Source organism: Lepidothrix coronata, unplaced genomic scaffold (assembly GCF_001604755.1).
Source record: "Lepidothrix coronata isolate B3197 unplaced genomic scaffold, Lepidothrix_coronata-1.0 Scaffold124, whole genome shotgun sequence".
Lineage (NCBI taxonomy): Eukaryota > Metazoa > Chordata > Aves > Passeriformes > Pipridae > Lepidothrix > Lepidothrix coronata.
The window spans coordinates 237,140-256,268 of record NW_016690304.1 but is presented as its reverse complement, the minus strand read 5'-3'; the positions used below and the strand labels follow the sequence as shown (position 1 = coordinate 256,268).

At 42.9% G+C, this 19,129-nt stretch overlaps 1 protein-coding gene across 13 annotated transcripts in view; it reads left to right on the top strand.

Annotated features, from left to right (window-relative positions):
* The window catches only part of PCDH15 (protocadherin related 15), a 688,108-nt gene that overhangs the window by 487,562 nt on the left and 181,417 nt on the right, over positions 1-19,129 (top strand). For all 13 annotated transcript variants that reach the window (XR_001876630.1, XM_017826140.1, XM_017826139.1 and 10 more), the window contains 3 exons: positions 1,738-1,857; positions 7,156-7,266; positions 10,678-10,848. Coding sequence is in view for 12 of the 13 variants with exons in the window: in XM_017826140.1 (XP_017681629.1) it covers positions 1,738-1,857; positions 7,156-7,266; positions 10,678-10,848 (402 nt within the window). In the remaining variant the exon portion in view is untranslated. The remainder of the gene's footprint in view (positions 1-1,737; positions 1,858-7,155; positions 7,267-10,677; positions 10,849-19,129) is intronic.

Below are 19,129 nucleotides of genomic sequence, written 5' to 3'. Positions count from 1 at the left end.
CTCCCTGTCTCTGCCCTCAAGCACGTTGGATTTTCCTCCCCTGAGCTGCTGAATTTTTCCTAATATCCAACATGGACCATCCTTGGCTGAACAGTCACATTTTATTTGGTGACCTGAGTGTTCCTCCTTGTTGTTCCAATAATAAACTACCAGCAGTCTGTCAGAAATCCCTCACAAATTGTGAGGGGTCAAATTGTCATGGCTGGCAAGTGGCCAATGCAACAGGAAGAAGTGATGTTGCTGGCTAATGGGAGAACATTGTAATGCTGAGATCTCAGTGTAAAAATATTGTGTGGCTTTGAACGGGAGAGGCCTCTCCCAAATGATTGGAAGTGGGTTTTGAAGCATGAAATAAGTTTTGAAGCGTGGATGCTGAAAAAGTGGTGAGAGGGGGCCTGGGTGGGGAAAAAAACCCCTGCAAACCATCCTGGAAATTTTCCAAGCTGGTTTTTGGGTTTGCTTTGGTTTTCTATCCCCTTCCAAAAACATGAGAAAGCCCTTTCCCCCCTGCACATCCTAATCCTAACCCTTTAGTAGGTATGAGGGTACAATCAACTTCCTACACCCACATATGACACTTCTACTACCTGTCCCAGGAGCAAGTAAGTCAAGGTTGCAGCAAAACATAAACATACATAGTTATTGTGGCCTAAGTGTGGATAGTGTGAGTATTGTAAATTAAACCCTACCTGTTTCACAGCAAAAAGGCTTTGACTTGATGTTTTTTATTTCAAAGATTCAGTATTCTCGGCCCTGAAAACGTTTCTCAGGGAACTCTGTCAACCATTGCACACCTAATTAGCAGCTTTATAAATAAAACAGGAACTATGACTGTAAGAGGAAATGGAGAGTTAATTATTTGCTTTGTGGTGTGAACCACAAAATATGAATGTGAAATAACATCCAGATCTGCGGCAAACATTTGACTGACTGTCCTTTGCCACCTTCTCTTTTTACGGCATTTCAATCCTTTTTAGTCAGTCTGGGTTTAAATATGAGCAAAAACTTCATATAAAATTAGGGAAAAAGAAGAGGAGCCAGTGGGACTCTGAATTTAAGGGCCACAAATTTGGGGGTGATGAGAGCAGCGGGAAGCAAGGGCTGTGTTGGATCCAGAACTGTTTGTTCATTTGTTTTTCTCTTTCAGGTTGATTACTCACAAAGTTTCCTGAATATTAAAATTCAGAAACGATGACTCCAAAGAAATCTTCTGTCCTTGGTCTCAATGGGTCTTGATTTCATGCTATTTATCTGTGCGAGGATAATTATAAATTGATTCTTTTTCAGAATATAATTTAATGGGTATTCAGTTGCTGCCAACACAATATTGGAGCAACAGCATCATTCTTGTGTTTAAAGCCATAAAGCTCTCTGGGTGTCTGTGTTTGCATGTAACAATATTAAGCTGGCACTGTTCATGTTGCCATGAAGACACTGTCAAATAAGTTCTGTTTACATTTGCAGCTCAGCTTTGTTTTCCTTCCTGAGTCTGAAAAAGCAACTTTTACTGGTTTTAATCTATATTTATGAGTTCTTTCAGTTTTAAGATTTTTTTTTTCTCACCGTCTTTTCTTTTTTTTTTTTTTCCTAAATAAACGAGGTTCTGTCTTGGTGTGTTATAGCCCAGAGCTAGGGGGGGAAATAAAATAGTAATAAAAAAGACTTCAAAGAGTTGTTTAATTGTTTGTTGTATACCTTAAGGTTCTAAAGGGTGTCTGTGTGTCACTGTTGTTGCAGTTAACTCCAGTTGGAACCACCATCTTCACAGGATTTTCTGGAAACAATGGTGCTACTGACATTGATGATGGTCCCAATGGCCAGATCGAATATGTCATCCAGTACAATCCTAATGACAAGGTAAATCCATTGAGGGCTTTTTTCTCCAGCTGTGTGTATATTTATAGATATATATATATATAAATAAAGAAACTGTGGCTGCCCCTGGATCCCTGGAAGTGTCCAAGACCAGGCTGGATGGGGCTTGGAGCAACCTGGGCTAGTGGAAGGTGTCCCTGCCCATGGCAGGGGGTGGAACAGGGTGTTCTTACAGGTCCATTCCAACCCAAACCATTCTGGGATTCTGTGATTAATAACCCCCTGCCTGCTCCAGTGTTGTTCACACACTTCACCTTGGCTTTGGAGGCATTTTCACGTAGCTGGATTCACTCCTCCACATCTACACCTGATAGATTCACAGCTAAGGTATTCATAGGCATGGCTAAATTACTCTCAAAAGAGACCTTCTGACTTTCCTCACAAAGTCATTTATATTTAAAGATCACTGTTTGTTGTGGTTTTTTAAAAAGGGTTATATATTATTAAAATGAAACTCTAGTGATCCTTACCGTTGCAAACACATGATTTTAGAGCAAACAGTTTAAAGGTACTAAAATAAATTCTCTTTAGGGTTAGATGGGGGAATTTCTCCATTAGAACAAGGTCTTGAATGTGAGTGATTTCTGTGAAGTGTCCAAATGCATCTTTGTAGCAAATTGGAAGTAATTTTAGCAATGCTGCTTTGCAAACCCTGGGCTGTGAGCTCAGTTGTGGTGAATCAGCTGGTGGGGGAGTTTGTTCAGCAGCCTAACCTGGTTTTTCAGCCAGGGCACAGATGTTCAAGTGTGTATGTGGGGGTGAAATAGGGTGCATAGATTTGGTAACCTCTCACTGAAATTCCCTGCTTTTCCTGAAGGGGAATTGGAGCAGAAATGGTTTTGTGGGAAAACAGCAGTCTGGTTTCCAGCTGGGTTAGAAACGCAGGCACACAGCTTGGGATTCAGCTGGCACCATCAAAGCTGTGCACCCAGAAAGGCTTCAGTCCTGTTCCCACTGAATTCAACACAAATTGAAATATCTACAATTGCACTTGTTGCTTATACTTTGTGGGAGGTAGAACTGTGTGGAACAGTGACAGTATCAGGGAATAATTCACTGAGAACTAATGATGGGAGACCCTTCTTTTTTATTTTTTACTGGGGTGGTTGTTGATCTTTGCATTCTGACATGCTGAGGTGCAATATTTACTTATTATATCTGCATGCTTGGAGGACAAAGGTGGTTCCTTGGAAAGCTTTGCAGCATCTTAAGCCATAATCTTGTCTGGGAAGAACTGGGAAAGAGGCAGTGTCTTTTGTCCAAAGGTCGAATTGGGATGTTAGGTTTTTGGGAGATGGGGAATTTTCTGGCTTTATATGTTGTGTATATTTGGAATTCTTTTGGGGTTTAAAAGTTTGCAGTCATTTTCAGAGATTCAATTGATTGCACAGACTTGAGCAGTCTCTCAAGTTCTGACACTTCCTGCAGTGAGACAACCTGGTCTGGTTGGTGGCCCTGTTCATGGCAGGAGGGTTGGACTAGCTGGCCTTTAAGGTCTCTTCCAACCCAAACCGTTTTATGATTCTACTTAAAAGAATAAAATTTGTAGTACATGATGTCCTTCATGTCACCCTGTAAGCTGTTCTTTGTATTGGTGTTATGTATGACTGAAGTATTTATTCCCTAAGCTTTTATAAACAAAGGGAAGGGTTTTCTGTGGAAATAGTGAGCACTAAAATGTTCTGTCAACATCATCTTTTAACTGCTTGCATGACAGAAGTGTTGACATGACTAAAAAACCAATCCATAAATGCTGTTCCACTACTACAAATATTTGAAAAGTAAATAGAAGACAGGGAGGATTGAAAGGAATGCACAGGTAGTTTCAAATTTGCAAAGAAAATCCCCAAACAAGCTTTGAGTTCTTCTCCACTCTTCTGTATTACCCTTAACTTACAATACCAAAGAAAACCAGCTCAAATAATCTCTTTCAGTAAAGACTGTGATGAAGATGTTTGCACTGAGAAAACACTTCTTCCATGAAATGCCTCTTCCAGATAACTTTGAAAATTGAAAGTGTTTTAAAATAATGAAACATTTTAGCATGCATTGACTATGTTTGTGTATTAAAAACAATTAAAACAGTTTTTAAAAAGTATTTCTATTAAGATGTATTGAGCCACAGTGAAGTAGAAGAACTGCTTTGTATTTAAGTTACTATTAAGTCCTAGCACTGCATTGAACAAAGGCATCCTGGGAAATCATTCTGAAAGCATCTCCTTGAAATAAAGATGCTTTATTGCATCTTTGCTGTACTATTTTGTATCCCAGATTAAATAAATCTGCTGCTTTCATCTGTTGATATGTGCACAACATTGCATTTGGAGCGTGTGCAAGACAGACATGACTTATCATCGTACTGAGCTGCTTCGTCTCTGCTGTCAACTTGCCAGAAAGTTCCTGTGCAATACATGCTGAAAGTGGATTTTTCTTCCTTAAACTGGGAAAAATCAGGCTCCAGAATGCAGCTTAGTGCAAAACATCTCTATTTGCTGCTGCTTGTTGTGGGATGAATTTGCCCACGGTGTTGTTTGACACCAGTGAGACCATTCCCTGCCTTAGAAAAGCAGGCTGATTGTAACTCATAATCATGGACTTGTTAGGGGAGGAAAAGGCCTTTAAGATCATCAAGTCCATTGGACTCAGTGATCCCTCTGGGTCTCTTCCAACTTAAAATATTCTGTGAAATTCTGTGGACCATCAACCCAGCACTACCACCATAACTTTCATTGGAGACTAATGCAGGCATTTGGAAAAAAAAGCCCAACCTATAAAAACAAGAGGTGTTATTCTGGAAATTCAATTTACCTTTATTATTTTTGTGTTTAATTGGGAAGATATATAAAAGCCAGGGAGAAAAATCAATGCCAGACATACTTACTGGAGGGCTGGGCTCTAGCTGTCATGTAAAGGAATGCCATAAAACTTCTCCTGGCTGTTACAAGCTAAGGATTAAGTCACTTCACTTGCCAAAAACATTCTGTCTCCTGATGCAAAGTGAGGGCTCTATTTATACCTGAGGGTTATTATTACAAATGTATCATGAAAGCTAGTTCTGGACTCCCTCCCTGCTTGCTGATTTTATGGAGATCTGTTGTATTGTGTTTGCTGAGGATTCTAAATGTTTTGAGATAATCTGGAATTAGGGAATGTGCATAATGCTGTCGCATTACTCTCTGGGGAGTAATTTGATTTGTGTTTTCCTGGTGGCTTAACCCATTTTATAATTTGCTGGCCCGTGGTCAAAACTATGGGCCAACAAGGGTTTTAAGTTATGGAGACTCTTGTGCAGAAGCATTTTGTTGTCTCTGTTTTGAAATGAGAGGAGAACCGGGTTTATTCTCTTGGAGAGAGCAGTTGACAAAGGAATGTCTTGATATTCCTGACTTCCAGACTGCTCATTTCTGTATTAGAGGGAAATCCAACTGAATTGTTTTGGTGGGAAAAGATTTCCAAGATCACCCAAGTCCAGCATTCCCTCAGCACTGCCAAAGTCACCACTAACCCATGTCCCCAAGTGCCACATCCACACATCCTGTGAGGCCCTCCAGGGCTGGGGACTCCACCACTCCCCTGGGCAGCCTGGTTCAGCCTCAGCTTCCAGTACCTGCCCATCCTTTCAGTGAAGGAATTATCCCTCATATCCCATCTAAACCTCCCCTGGCACAGCTGGAGGCCGTTCCCTCTCCTCCTGTCCCTTGTTCCCTGGGAGCAGAGCCCGACTCCCCCCAGCTCCCCCCTCCTGTCAGGGACTTGCAGAGCCAGAAGGTCCCCCCTGAGCCTCCTTTTATCCAGGCTGAGCCCCCCCAGCTCCCTCAGCCCCTCCTGCTGCTCCAGCCCCTTCCCCAGCTCCGTTCCCTTCCCTGCACACAGTCCAGCTTTTAGTTTTCTTGGAGCTTCATTAAAGTTTGGGTTGAAGAAGAAATAAATGGTGTTTGCAGAGGGATTGGGGTTGAGCTGATGTGGTACCTTCAAACTTACAGCTGGAAGCTCAGCTTTAAATCACCCCTGAACGATTGCATTTCAGTGCTGAGTTGGAGTAAAAGGAGACCCCAGGTACAGGCAGTTTGGGAAGAGGTCAAATGTTGGGTAAGAATAAGAATCTGGCTGCCCCATCCCTGAAAGTGTCCAAGGCTTCAAGCAACCTAGGCTAGTGGAAGGTGTCCCTGCCCATGGCAGGGGGTGGAACAAGGTGAGCTTTCAGATCCTTCCAACCCAAACCATTCCATGATTCTATGGTTTCTACTTTGCCTCAGTATAAATGACATCACTGATTTCTTTCCCCCCAGTAGAAACTGTGTATGTTTTATTCCACAAGATGAGTCCCAAACTCGGATATAAGCAAACAGTTATTTAGCAGAGTCTGGGAGGTACTTCCCAATCCTGTTTTCCTGCACACCACAGACACCTGCAGCATGGTGGATTTAACCAGCAATCCCGTTTATCTGCTGAAAGACAAACTGCAATTTTAGCAATTGTTTGGACTCTGAAAGGCCCTGTTTGTGTGATCTAAGGAAAGAATGGTACTGTGTCCCTCTGCCTGCTTTCTGTGCAGAGAACTGGGAATATTGCATTGCTACTGCCTGTTCAACATACCTAAATGTTGCCTGTGTTCTAATGGTAAATGGGCACACAGAAGGATTTTTTGATGTGATTAATTTGATAGAATTGGAACTGGATTTCAGGTCAGAAACCTGTGTATCCTGCAGTGCCCTGCTGCTACTGGTGCCCCAGCTTTGTAACCTGAGTCTGTGTAAGCAAATCCACAGGACAAATTGAATTTCACCTGGTTTGGCACCCTGATCTACCCTGAAATCTGAATTTACTGGTGTATGAACATATGCATGAACTGGCATCTGAGTGTGTGCCTGGTGCTCTCTGTGTGTTTCCCACTTCATTGCCCTCATGAAAGCCAGAATAAAGAGCAGATAAGTACAATAATGTGGATTTCTCAATCTCCAATACTTGATAATTTCTTCCGAACACACCACTGCAAATTCAGGCTGGTAAATGGGAAAGAAGCAGGATAGTTTGTGGTTGGAAGTAGCAATGGATACGTAAAGAATCCAAGAGAATTCTGTTATGTACAGATTATTTCTTGTGGGGTTCTTATGGAATAAATTGGTGGGGAGAAAACTTAGAAAACTTTGAAATCTCTGATCTGAAGAGCAGATGCAGTCTTGGAATGGCAGCCAATGGATCATCCCATTGCAGCCCATCTGAAACCCATTTCAAGTGTGAAGCATGTCCAGCTTTATCAGATTGTTTTCTCTTTTGCAGGCTTCCAACAGGACCTTTGACATTCCTCTCACTTTGTCCGGAGCAGTAGTTCTACGGGAAAGACTAAATTATGAAGAAAAGACTCGTTATTTTGTCATTGTTCAAGCAAATGTGAGTATAAATCTCTTAAAGGCCATTTCTGCCACTGATTTAGGTGGGTTTTTAGTTTCCTTTCCAAGCAAAGGCAAAGCCTTGCTGAAATATCAGGTCTGATAAATCCTCTTCTCCTGAAGATCTAATTTAAGATTTATCTGGGCTGCTGAAAGCTCAGACATATTATTACTGGTTAAAAAAGCCTGCTCAGTGTGTGTGACAAGCCAGCCTTTTGGCACAAGGAGCAAGTTGCAAATTTGCAGTGCAGCCCATGCAGAAAAGTGCAGTCTGGTGGCACTAAGTGTTCATTTTCTAACAAATCTGGCAATGCTAATTTGAGCTTAAAGGAGTATAATGGATACAATTTCCTTGTATCCTTCAGGTTTGAAATGCATTTTGCTCTAAAGAGGTGATTTTTCCTTCAAGTCATATCACAAGTGTGCAGAGAGGTTTTTCCAGAGTGGCTGGCAGTGGATAATACGCGGAGAAGGAAAGTGATGTTTAAACTATATCTCAGATATCTGTCATCAGAGAAGTTTTTTGGTGCCCTTGAGGGCTGTGGAAGCTTTTTTCCCTTGTTGTCCTTCTGATAACAGCTGTAAATGAAAACTTCTCCTTTGTTGTTTACCCTGTTGTGATACGACCTCGTTCGAGGGAAATGAGGCAGCTGGAGATATCTCACTCCCGAATCCTCACGTTTGGGGTTCTGTCATCTCCCCGATACAGAAGCACAGATACATTTCACAGTCTGTTTTCTTACATATTTTGTGGCATGTTCAGCATTCTGCCAACAGAAGACAGGCTGTGGGGCTGGCTCAGTGCTTCCTGAGCTTCTGCCCTGCTCAGGGGAGACCCCCCTGCAGAGCTGCCTCCAGCCCTGGGGAGCAGCCCAGCAAGGACATGGAGCTGCTGGAGCCAGTCCAGAGGAGGCCCCAAGAGGATCAGAGGGCTGGAGCAGCTCTGCTGGGAGGAAAGGCTGGGAGAGTTGGGATTGTTCAGCCTGGAGAGGAGAAGCTTTGGGGTGACCCAGTTGTGGCCTTCCAGGGCCTGAAGGGGCCAACAAGAAAGATGGAGAGAGACTATTTCCAAGGGCCTGGAGTGGCAGGACAAGGGGGAATGGCTTCAAGCTGACAGAGGGCAGGGTTAGATGGAATATTAGGAGGGAATTCCTCCCTGTGAGGGTGGGGAGGCCCTGGCACAGGTTGCCCAGAGAAGCTGTGGCTGCCCCTGGATCCCTGGAAGTGTCCAAGGCCAGGTTGGACAGGGCTTGGAGCAACCTGGGCTAGTGGGAGGTGTCCCTGCCCATGGCAGGGGGTGGGGATGGCTGAGCTTTAAGGCCCCTTCCAACCCAAACCATTCTGGGATTATAAAACACCACAGGATGCATTTCATTCCCTCTCTTGTCTGTGGTGTGCAATCACACTTCTGCTCCACTGGTCACAGTATCAGCAGTTTGTTGTTCTTGCATCTCGAAGATACTGCATGGAATTAATTCCTCTGTAGCTGCTTTGATCCAGTATCACTCAAAGGCATATACTGGGGGAATATAAGGAAGGTTTAGCTGAGGAAGGCTGCTCCTTGTGGCTGGAATTGTTTTTTATCACTGACCTTGAAGAAAACTGAATGCAGAAATTCCCGTATTTACTATAAATGTGAAGCTGTTCCAAGAAGTTCCAAAATATGTATCCCATCTGATTTAGAGCAATGACCTATTCCTTTTATTCAGATATGAATTATTAATTATTTATGCCATATTAAATGGCATAAATACAGAAAAAAGTAATTAAAAATTCCTTTTTTTTTTTCTTTTCTGTTAATGTTATATTAGAATAGGAGGCAAGACTCAGCTATTGGCCCATATTTCCTTAAGTCTGTAAAGAAAAGTTGATGCAACAGTCCCTCCATGAAAATGCAAATACTTTTGACTGATTAAAATAAACAAATAATGGCTAGTCATGCTGTCCTCTCTCTGTGATAACAAAAGAAGAAAGAAGAGGTGCTCTTACTACTGTGCACATCGTTCAGTGTGTAAAATTAATGTGGGTGGTTCCCACAATTCAGGAACTTTCAGGCTTTATTCCGTGTCATCTAGAAAGAAAAGAAAGGAGACAGTAGAGAAGTTGCAATAGTCAGTAGTGTCTTGTGTACCTAAAGAATAAAAAAAAATAAAAATAAGCCAAACCATGCTAACAGAGATGAGAACCTGCCATGCAGTGTGGAGATTTTTTGGGGGGATGCAGCATTGGAGCTGCTTTATTGTGGACAGAAGTGTTCTTGAACCTTTTAAATCATGAGCAGTATAACTCGTTCTGTGGGCAAATCAGCTTTCCACAGTTTTTACAGTTTGGAGATCTTGGGTCAATCCCATAGCTGTCCTCTGGCTGTTTTTTTGGGGGGGAGGGGAGAGGAAGAGAGGTGCTAAATCTTTCTTAAATTGAGGTGGATTGAGCATTACAGTCCATGACTGATGACCCCCAAAATCATGGACTAAACAAACTCAGTGCTGGAGTCAAGGGCTAGTGAAACCAAGGGACATTGCAGTGGGATGCTCTGAGGGTGAGGAATGATATCTGTGTGTATAAACAAGGCAGCAAAGGCGGTGGGGATTCATTGGGATGTATTAGGAAGTGTGGGACCTGGGCATGACGTAGACAGTATAGAAAAAGGATGGATATTGTCCTGCTTTCAGCTGAGACAGAGTGAATTCTCTTCCTACTCCAGGACTATGGTGTGAATTTAGGATGAGAGCAGTGTTGGGGACACGGGGATGGGTCAGGAGGTGCTCACTCAAGCCAAGGAGTTCTCAACAAAGAAGCTGGGGGCACAAGAAGCTGGGAGGGGGCAGTTGGGACAGCTGATCCAAACTGGCCCAAGGGATATTCCAGACCACGTGACATCCTGCTGAACAATAAAAGGGGGGGCATTTGGCTGGGAGGTGGCAGCCGAGCATCTGTCACTGGGTGGTGAGCAGTTGGGTTGTGCATCAATTGTGTGTTCTTTTATCACCATTACTATTATTATTTCCCCTTCCTTTTCTGTCCCATTAAATTGTCTTCAACCTCAGCCCCTGAGTTTTACCTTGTTTACTGCTCATCTCCCCCATCCCCCTGGTGCTGTGGGGTTCAGCTGCCTGCTGGGTAAAACCCCATAATTTCACATTATCAATAAGGCACGAGGGGCTTTTTATCTTCTACAAATTTACTGGATTTTTATGGATGTCGTACTCCAGATTTCCAAACCTCTGTTATTTCTGAATGCCAGATGTCTTGCAGTATTTCTTAACTTTTCCCTCCTAGTTGTATTCCCGAGCCTCTGAGGCTGAAGTTCCTGTAATTAGCAGGAATGTGGATAACTGTGTTTTGTCCTTAGCTTTGCTTCAAACTTTTTAGTAGGTGCTGACTTCAGAAAGTCTCCCCATTTGCTCCACAGGACCGAGCCCAAAATCTGAATGAGAGAAGGACAAGTACAACCACCCTGACAGTGGATGTGCTGGATGGGGACGATTTGGGACCAATGTTTCTCCCCTGTGTCCTGGTGAACAACACCCGTGACTGCAGACCCCTCACCTACCAAGCCAGCCTGCCCGAACTCACTGATCCTGTAAGTCCTCTGGAGTTTTGGCAAGTTTGATGTGTTTGTTTTGCAAGCAACTGCCCTCTGTTTCTGTGGACACAATTAAGAACTGTAATAGGAAGGTCCTGTGTGCTTTAGGCTGCCTTTTGTGTGTTAAGCAAAAGAAAACCAGGGTAAGATCCACGTGGTGAAATCCCAGCTTTGATCCAGTGGCAAACTACTCCCTCACTGCATAGGCTGAGTCTCACTGAAATTTGGTAAATTGTGGAATTGCTTTTCCTGATCTGTCTGTGTTTCACTCTCAGAATATCCCAAAGAAGCACTTCTGGGAAGGGACTTGACATGTTATTCCATGCAGGGTTGTTATAAACCTTAGGAGAAATAATTTTTTTTTTGGAAGAGGAAGCATTAGTCACTCGTCCCTGGGAAGATTTTTTGGTTTTGTGGTCAGGTTTTGATCAAGAGGCACTGAAGAGCAGTGGGGGTTTATCTCATCTAGGTGCTTTTACTAAGTGTGTATGTTGGTATATCCATAAATAGGGATAAAGGTGAGTGTAAGGCTCATTTCATGCTCAGTGTGCACAGTGAATCACCAAATGAGGTGAGAACTTGATCATTTCTTGGTGCAAAATGGTGCTGCACCCTTTCCCTCCAGGTATGATGGAGATGTGCATCTCTGTTGGGGGGGCAACAGAAAGAGGAATTTCTCAATTGATATATGACCTTTGATTCATATGTTTAAGAATAGAAAAAGGAAGAACCAGTTGAATCACGAGGTATTACCCCACCTGGTTAACTTGGACATTAAGATGACATTGAAATAATGTTAAACATGGACATTCAGGTCATGACTTGGCTCGTTGCAGGACACACTCTCTGTCCTGCTTCCTCCAGCCAGGAGACAGGGGAGGTTGAGGCTGTAAGTGTGGAGGTTCCTGCTGTTCCCTGCCTTGTCTGTCTTGCTGTCCTGTGCCTCGTAGTCTTTTCCCCTCCCACACATTTTGGTGTCTTGCTTTGTCTGGCCCCAGGGGTCCTGCTGCAGTTGTACCTGAGCTGGGTCAAGGGAAGGGGAGAGATGATCCATATTTAATCTTGGTGCATTGGTTTACACATCCTTCACACACACCTTGGCACTTGATTAGTCTTTATAACTGCATTTTACTTTAAATTGATTTTACTTCTTTAAATTCTGCGTTAACTTGGTTTGGGCTTAGTGGCCTCACAGGGGTTCCAGAGCACCCAGATTATGGAGGATGACCAGGATGACCCCATCTTGCCTGCACAGATCTGCTCTGGTTCCCAGTACAGGGGCAGGTGAGGCAGGAATCATTACTAACTGGTGTTTGGCCATTCCCTTCTCTTTTTTTATCTGGTTGTAATGCAGACCACACAGTTCTGGGGACACCGTGCTCTCAGATGAGGGCAATGCAGCTCTGTCCTTGCTCAGGCACGTGTGCTCCACTGGAAGACACAGTGTCTGCCAGAGCTTGGAAAAATCTGCCCTGTGATGTAGGTGCTGAGTTACAAAATATTTTCATTTACCTCCCTAAGCTGCAGTCAGTTCAGGTTCTGTTCAGCTTCTTTTGTTTGCTTTCTGGCTTTTTTTTTGCATCGAACTGCACCATGAGAAATGTGATCTCTGAAACGAGAACCTGGTTCTGGTGATAAACTCTGAACTTTCTGCTGTTTATCTACGTGCAGAAATTTTGATAAACCAAAGTGGAAGAACTTATACCTTGGTGCCTCAAACATCTACTTGACTTTTAAGTGATAATTCCTTTAGAAGATACAGATGGTACCTAAAAAGATTCAACTAGGAAACACCTGTATTACATTTATCCTTTAGTTTATCTTTTTATGTTTTATATTTATTCTTTATTAACCTACTATTAAGCTACTACATAGCTACCATTACCCTATTCCATAGGCTAAAGGACTGTTTTTAGTTTAACATCATTTTTTTGTTTTTTTTTTTTCTTTTTTAATTTGCTTTTTAATTTTGAAATGAACATGAGAAGGAATATTAATGAATCTAGAGCAAAGTTGAAGTATGAATTATTCAGAAGCAATAGCTTGAAAGAGAAGTCCTGCTTTGCAGGGCAAGATGTCTACTCAGCTGACCCCTGAAGGAAAGCATTTAGTGTAGGTGGGAAGAGTCATATTTTGGCTCAGTCTTGCACAATTCCTTCTCTGCAGTTGGCATCTATCCATGAATTTACTGAGGTCTTTCCATTCCAAGCTGCTTTCCCTTGGACCCAGAGCAGTTGGATCCATTGGCAAGGAAGAATCCATACAGTGTCTGCTTTGTTTATGGTCTTGGGCTGAGCTGGAAGAAACCAGGGATGGAGGAAAAACTACTTTACAAATTCCCAAACCAGGAAAGGAAATAAATCTCCTGACTTCTGAGTCCTCTAATAATCATTGCCAAAATTACCCTGCTAAAAAAGATACCAAAGCCCATTCTAAGACAGCACTGTTTGAAGTTCTGCCTCATAAAGTCAGAGGCTTTGCATATGTGTCATTTCCTCTAGAGGATTGCAAGAAAGTTTCCAAGAAAAGCTGTGTTGTTTGTTGATTGGGGTTTTTTGTTGTTGTTATTGTTGTGGCATAGTTTTATATTTAAATTATACTTGGGAATTAATTTTTTCCTCCTTTTGTATCAGGAAGACTTGAATGAATTAGCATTTATTATGGGGACATGGAAGCCATCAAGTGGAGTTACAAGGTAGAACCTCATGAATATCTCACAGCCTTGAAAAGATAATTTCTCCTCCCTCCTTCCCCTTCAGTCTGTTCCTGTCACACGTGCTTTGGGAAGGTTTCCTCCCTTTCTGTACTTGGTATCTTCCATCATCATGCAAAGAAGAAAAGCCAGTTAGCAGCAAAATATAGATGAGGTTTGATTAATTGATTGCTGGCCTGGTTTTGTGAGGCTGTGCTCCACTATCATGTTCCAGGGGGTAATTCCCACTCTTATACTCCAGGACACCTTTGAGCCTGGCTTTGTCCTCAGGCAGGACTCAGCCTCTCAACAGCTCAGCACTGGGAGTTGTTGCTTGTTCCTGCACTGCTGATGGATCCTTCTACGTGGAAAACATTTGCTTTTGTACTAATTATCCTCAGAATCCTCAGGAGCTGTGTCAGCAGGGACCTTCCCAGGTCTGTGGGCTCAGCTGCCCTCACGGAGAAGGGTCTGAGCAGGGCCCTGAGAGATGAAAGGCTTAAACCAAAAAGAGCTTAAAAAGTTCTCGAAGGACAGTGCAGTTGAGGGGGGTGAAAAAAGACACTGAAGAGCAAAAAGTGTCCCTAGAAGCCCTCAGGTTTTTATTAGAGAGAAGGACCTCTCTGGCTCCATCAGTTTGGATTCAGGAGGAGAAAACTGCATTTCTTGGAGGTGGTGTTGTAATCCTGCTGGATGAGGCTGGTGTTGGGAACGCAGGACACTTCCTAAGTATCCAGGTTTAATCAGCTTTGTACAAATCACTTCTATGCTTATTATTGAGAGCTAATTAACACTGCAGAGATGGGCTGGTTTTTGGGTTCCTCTGGCCTCGAAGATGACAAGCACTTACCAATTCTTCCCAACTGAATTCTCTTGCAGCTCCTTGTACAAATCCCAATTCCATCCAAACACAAAACCTCCTGGAAGTTTTCTCACAGAGACACATTGACATCAAACTTGAAGTAGCTCAAGTGATGTGTAAAACTTCTAGAAACAGCATCTCCCTATCTTAGTTCTAGTGGCAGGTATTAGTCAGAGGGTGAAGTCCATCATCATGTTCTGGGTTTTCTCTGGTGGTTTTTTAATCTATTTATTTATTTCATTATTCCTGGGAGAAATCCCTGCCCAGAGAAGACATTTGATCCAGGGATCTACCACACAAACTAACAACAAATACCTTCCTCAGGTGTGTGAGGCACTTGCTAGTTCACCTTGAGCTCCCCATACAGCTGCCAAGGAAGATTTTGGGGGCACTGCAACACACAGTCTTCATAATTTGGCCTGTTAAAACTTTACTCTGAGTTGAAGTGGATATGTGTGATTAAATCAGCTTTGATAAAAGCTTTCAACAAATAAGAAATGCCTCTTTCACCTGCATGAAGGGTAAAATCCCACAGAGTAAGTGGGGTTTTCCTTGCTGACTTTTAAGCCTGACTGCTTAAAGTCAAACCCATGGGAGTGAATTTACCCCTAACGACAGTCAAATTGCAGAAAAACAAAATTTCAGCTCAGACTGCCAGTTTTCCTTGCCAAAGCTTTTCTTTTTCTTGGTTAGATGTGGTACATTTAAAACTGCAAATGTTCGTGGTTAATTTAGGAAGTTGTTGGTTTCTGGAGCAGTTGAATCTCAATCTGCCTTTATTTTCTTTGCCTTATTTGCACTAAGATTTGGATTTTTTTTTAATTCAAACATAGTAAAAGAGGTTTGCCAGCCTTTGGCTTGCTCTGCCTGTAGAATCTTACGAGCTGTTGCATCCAAGCTTCAGGAAATTATTTGGGGTTTAATTTGTTTCTAATTATTCCTTTCTCAGCTGAATAGGTGCTGTCCAATTTTTGGGGCTGATGCTCTCGTAGGGGATGGTATTTACACTTCGTGCTGGAATTAGACCATGATTGAGCACAGTTATGTCCCCTGGCATAATTAAAGGTTTCAAGTCTGGCTTCCAGAGAAAACAGAGCTCTCATCATTAGGAGAACTGCGTGTTTCTCTTTGTACAAATAATTTTGGTGAAGAAAGAAGTGACTTTTTATGTTTGGAATAATCAGAGTCCAGCTCAGCTGTTAATTAGACTAAAATGTTTGGTGCAAGATAATACGTGCTGTCAGCTGTTGGGCTGTGAGATGAATGTGAACTCCTGGGTAATTCCCAGCCAAAAATTACTTGGTGGACAGGGCAGTGATATCACCTCAGCCATAGCACAAGAAGCAACCATAGAAATGCTTTAAAAATTGTCTGTATCTCTACATGCTCGGGTTGTTTGTTCAGTAAATTAGAAAAGAACCTCACGAGCGAGGCTTTGAATAGTCCCTTTGCCACTGAAAGATGAGCAAATTGACCCATTTTGTCAGGTATTAATTTTTCATTAGCAATTTAGGTGACTCAGATTAGGGAAGGGGAACTGCAGATGATTTCCACGACACGTCTGCAGTGCCAGGGTGGGTTTTATTGAAAAGGGCAAACAGTTGTGGCCAAGTGATTTGCAGCACAGGCAAGAGGCAGATAGCAATTTTTCTAATTAAATTTAAGCATAAATGCAAGATGAACTGATAGGCAACCTGGAATTGCTTTGGAAGTGGGAAAGCCAGTGGAAAGCAATGATAAAATCCTCTCGTGGGTGCAGTCACCCCTTTTACAATTTCCAAACAAACTTTTCGTTGGCTTTTTTTCCCCCTTCTTTCCCCTCTAACTGCAGCCCTGCAGGGGCCACCAGATTTCTGGTAAATCCAAGGTAGTGGACAAAGTCAAACAAGCACAGTTCACAGTAGATTTACAACCTTGGGCTGTTTCGTAGCTTGAATTAATGCTTTTGAATTAATAACTCAGCAAAGTCAAAATGGACAGCTTTGATAAGCTATTGATTATCTGCTAGTGCATGATGAGGAACTATAAAAGGTGTTTTAAGTCTGCTGCTGTGATTTTCTCTCTCTTTTCCCTTCTTATGATTGATTGTCTGTCTCCCACATGCAATCCCTTGATAGGAAGAGCCTGTTTTTTTTAAAGGAAATGTCACTGCAAAGTAGCGAAGCATGAAAAGGTTAAAATTACAAAGATGTGCTCTTACAGGTAATTAAATTTTATGTATTTGGGAGGATACCAAGGTGACTAATTAAAAAGAACCGTCAGTAAAATTGTCAGTGACTTTAATATGTGGATACATGAACCTGAGTCTTGTTTTCCATAATCCAGAATTAGGGAATATAGTCTGAAAGGTACTTTCCTCTTGGTGATTTGAACCCAGGTTCAGAAATAGAGTTACTGTCTAGTAAAAAAAAAATAGTAATAGAACTAATCTTTCTTAAAATGCAGAAGTGGAGGTTTTAAGGGAAAAAGGATCAAACTGGCCTGAAAACTGAGATTTGGATGTTGGTAAATAATGAAAGTAGGAAAAGAAAAATATGGTTGCAGATCATGTTTGAAGTTGTGTTTGGGGTGAGAAAAATACCTTTTGTTCATTAGGGTACAGCCTGCTGGCAGAGAAGGAGCTCACAGAGTCTCAGTCTGGGCTGGATATTTGGCTGATGGTGAAAACAGGCACGTTTTTGAGTATTTATCAAGCTCTAAAGTGAAATTTTGGAGAGTTAATCTAAAATATGATTAATTATCAATATTAAGAGAGGCATAAACTGGTAGAAATGAACTGATTTTATCACATGCACAGGGTTTTTATCTTTTTTTTTCCAAATGTGGAAATGCTCCATGAATTTCCTGGTGTTTCTCCTCATGGTTAGGAACTCCCTGGGAACACGAGTGGGAAAATACCCAGTTCTTTTGGCTTTGTCAGAAGCTAAGAGGAGAAAGGGTCCTTATTTTGCTGGGAAGAAGTAACTGTGGCACTGAATTTAGAAGTAATTTCCTTTCAGAAATGAAGGTGATCTGCTTTGATTCAAACTTTGGCACATCAGCCACATAAGTAAGTCAAACACATCCAGTGTTGGAGGGGGATCTCCAGGGTGCTGGGGCAGATTCGCTGACATAAACCACCTCCTTGTGCAGCAAAACCAAGGCTAAAAATCGAATTAATGAATTAATGAAGTGCACAAAGTGCCAAACACCCAAATGTTGGCTGAAGAGCTCTGGCTGTTTCATCCTCTTGCATTCTTTGCTCATTCTCCACTTACCATTTTAAAGTGCTTTAAAAAAAAGAGGAAAAAGCCCCACCTGCCTCCTAACAAAGATTTTAGCATAAAGTGTGAGATCACACCTTACAAAAGCACCGATGAAAAGTGTGATTCCTCACTTTTGGGAGATATTCCACAGCCTGGGATTTGAAACTGGATTGCTGTCTGTGATGTCAGGTCTGAAGGGATTGAGCCTTTCTCTCCTCAAAACCCGGAGCTTGAGGAGAGGGAAGAGTTCCTGGGAAAGCACCACCTCTGTCTCATCCTGAGCTCGGGTCTGTACCTTGAATGAACAACCAACTAACTACTTGTGTGATTTAATTGCTCTCTTGGCTAATTGCCATGACAAAAAGCCACTTTCCCAATGTGCACTCCTGCTTTCCCTTCCGTGGAGCCGTGTTTGTCACGGCGTGAAGTGGAGCTGTTGTCAGAGAGGAAGCATATGCAGCAATTTATTTGATCCTTAAATGTCACTGAGGAGCGTCTGAAGGTTTTAAATGTTGACATTTAAACAAAATACTCTTGCAGTGATGCTTTATTGGCCAATTTCACTTCAGAAAAATTCTCATCCCTGTCATATCCCTGATCCTTGTAGAGATAATTATTTCAGTGCCTGTGTTATCCCGTTAAACTGGAGCTGATCATGAGGGGTCAGGAAGAATTATTTCTCTTTTCAGCTTGTTTTCACAATGCAGAGTAGTAGTTCTTCAATTAATCAGTGGCGATCTGAAAACCTTTAATTGAGGAATATGTGCAGGTGATGGGAGAGGGAAGCGACAGAGGGAATTTCGGCTCTGGGGTGGAAGTGTTGAAGAACCCTTGGAGGCACAGGGATCCCCCTGAAGTGTCCTGGGCTCTTGCAGGAGCAGGGCAGCAGGGTTTGCTGTCACCTTCTCCTCAGCAGTGCTGTGGTGTCACACACCTGTGGGCACCTGGTTTGGCACAGAATTCCTCACCAGACCTGGCCCTTGCCAGCTCAGAGCTCACCTTGGGCTGCCCCACCTGGATTTTTTGGTTGCCCTGGTCTCCAAAGGTTAATCTGGGAGTCTCTTTGGTCTGCTGCAGTCTGTGGTTCAGATGTGCCCTTGTTCCCCTTTGTGTTGTCTCATTCCCGAGGTCCTTGAGGGGCCTTCCCAGCTGTGCTGTGCGTGTCGGGATCACACGGGGAGGGAGCAGCCAGAGGAGCCTCATTGGCCCAGCCCAGCAGCTCAATTTTTCCCCAGTGCCCTGAACCCCTGCCAAAAACATGGAGAAGCCAGAGTGTTGTCCCATGTGCAAGAGTGTTTTTCTGTCTCCAGCCACGGGCTGAGCGATGGAGCGCAGGGAGGGGGAATCATCAAGAGTATCAGGGAATGGTTTGGGTTGGAAGGGACCTCAAAGCTCATCTCATTCCACCCCCTGCCACGGGCAGGGACACCTCCCACTAGCCCAAGTTGCTCCAAGCCCCATCCAACCTGGCCTTGGACA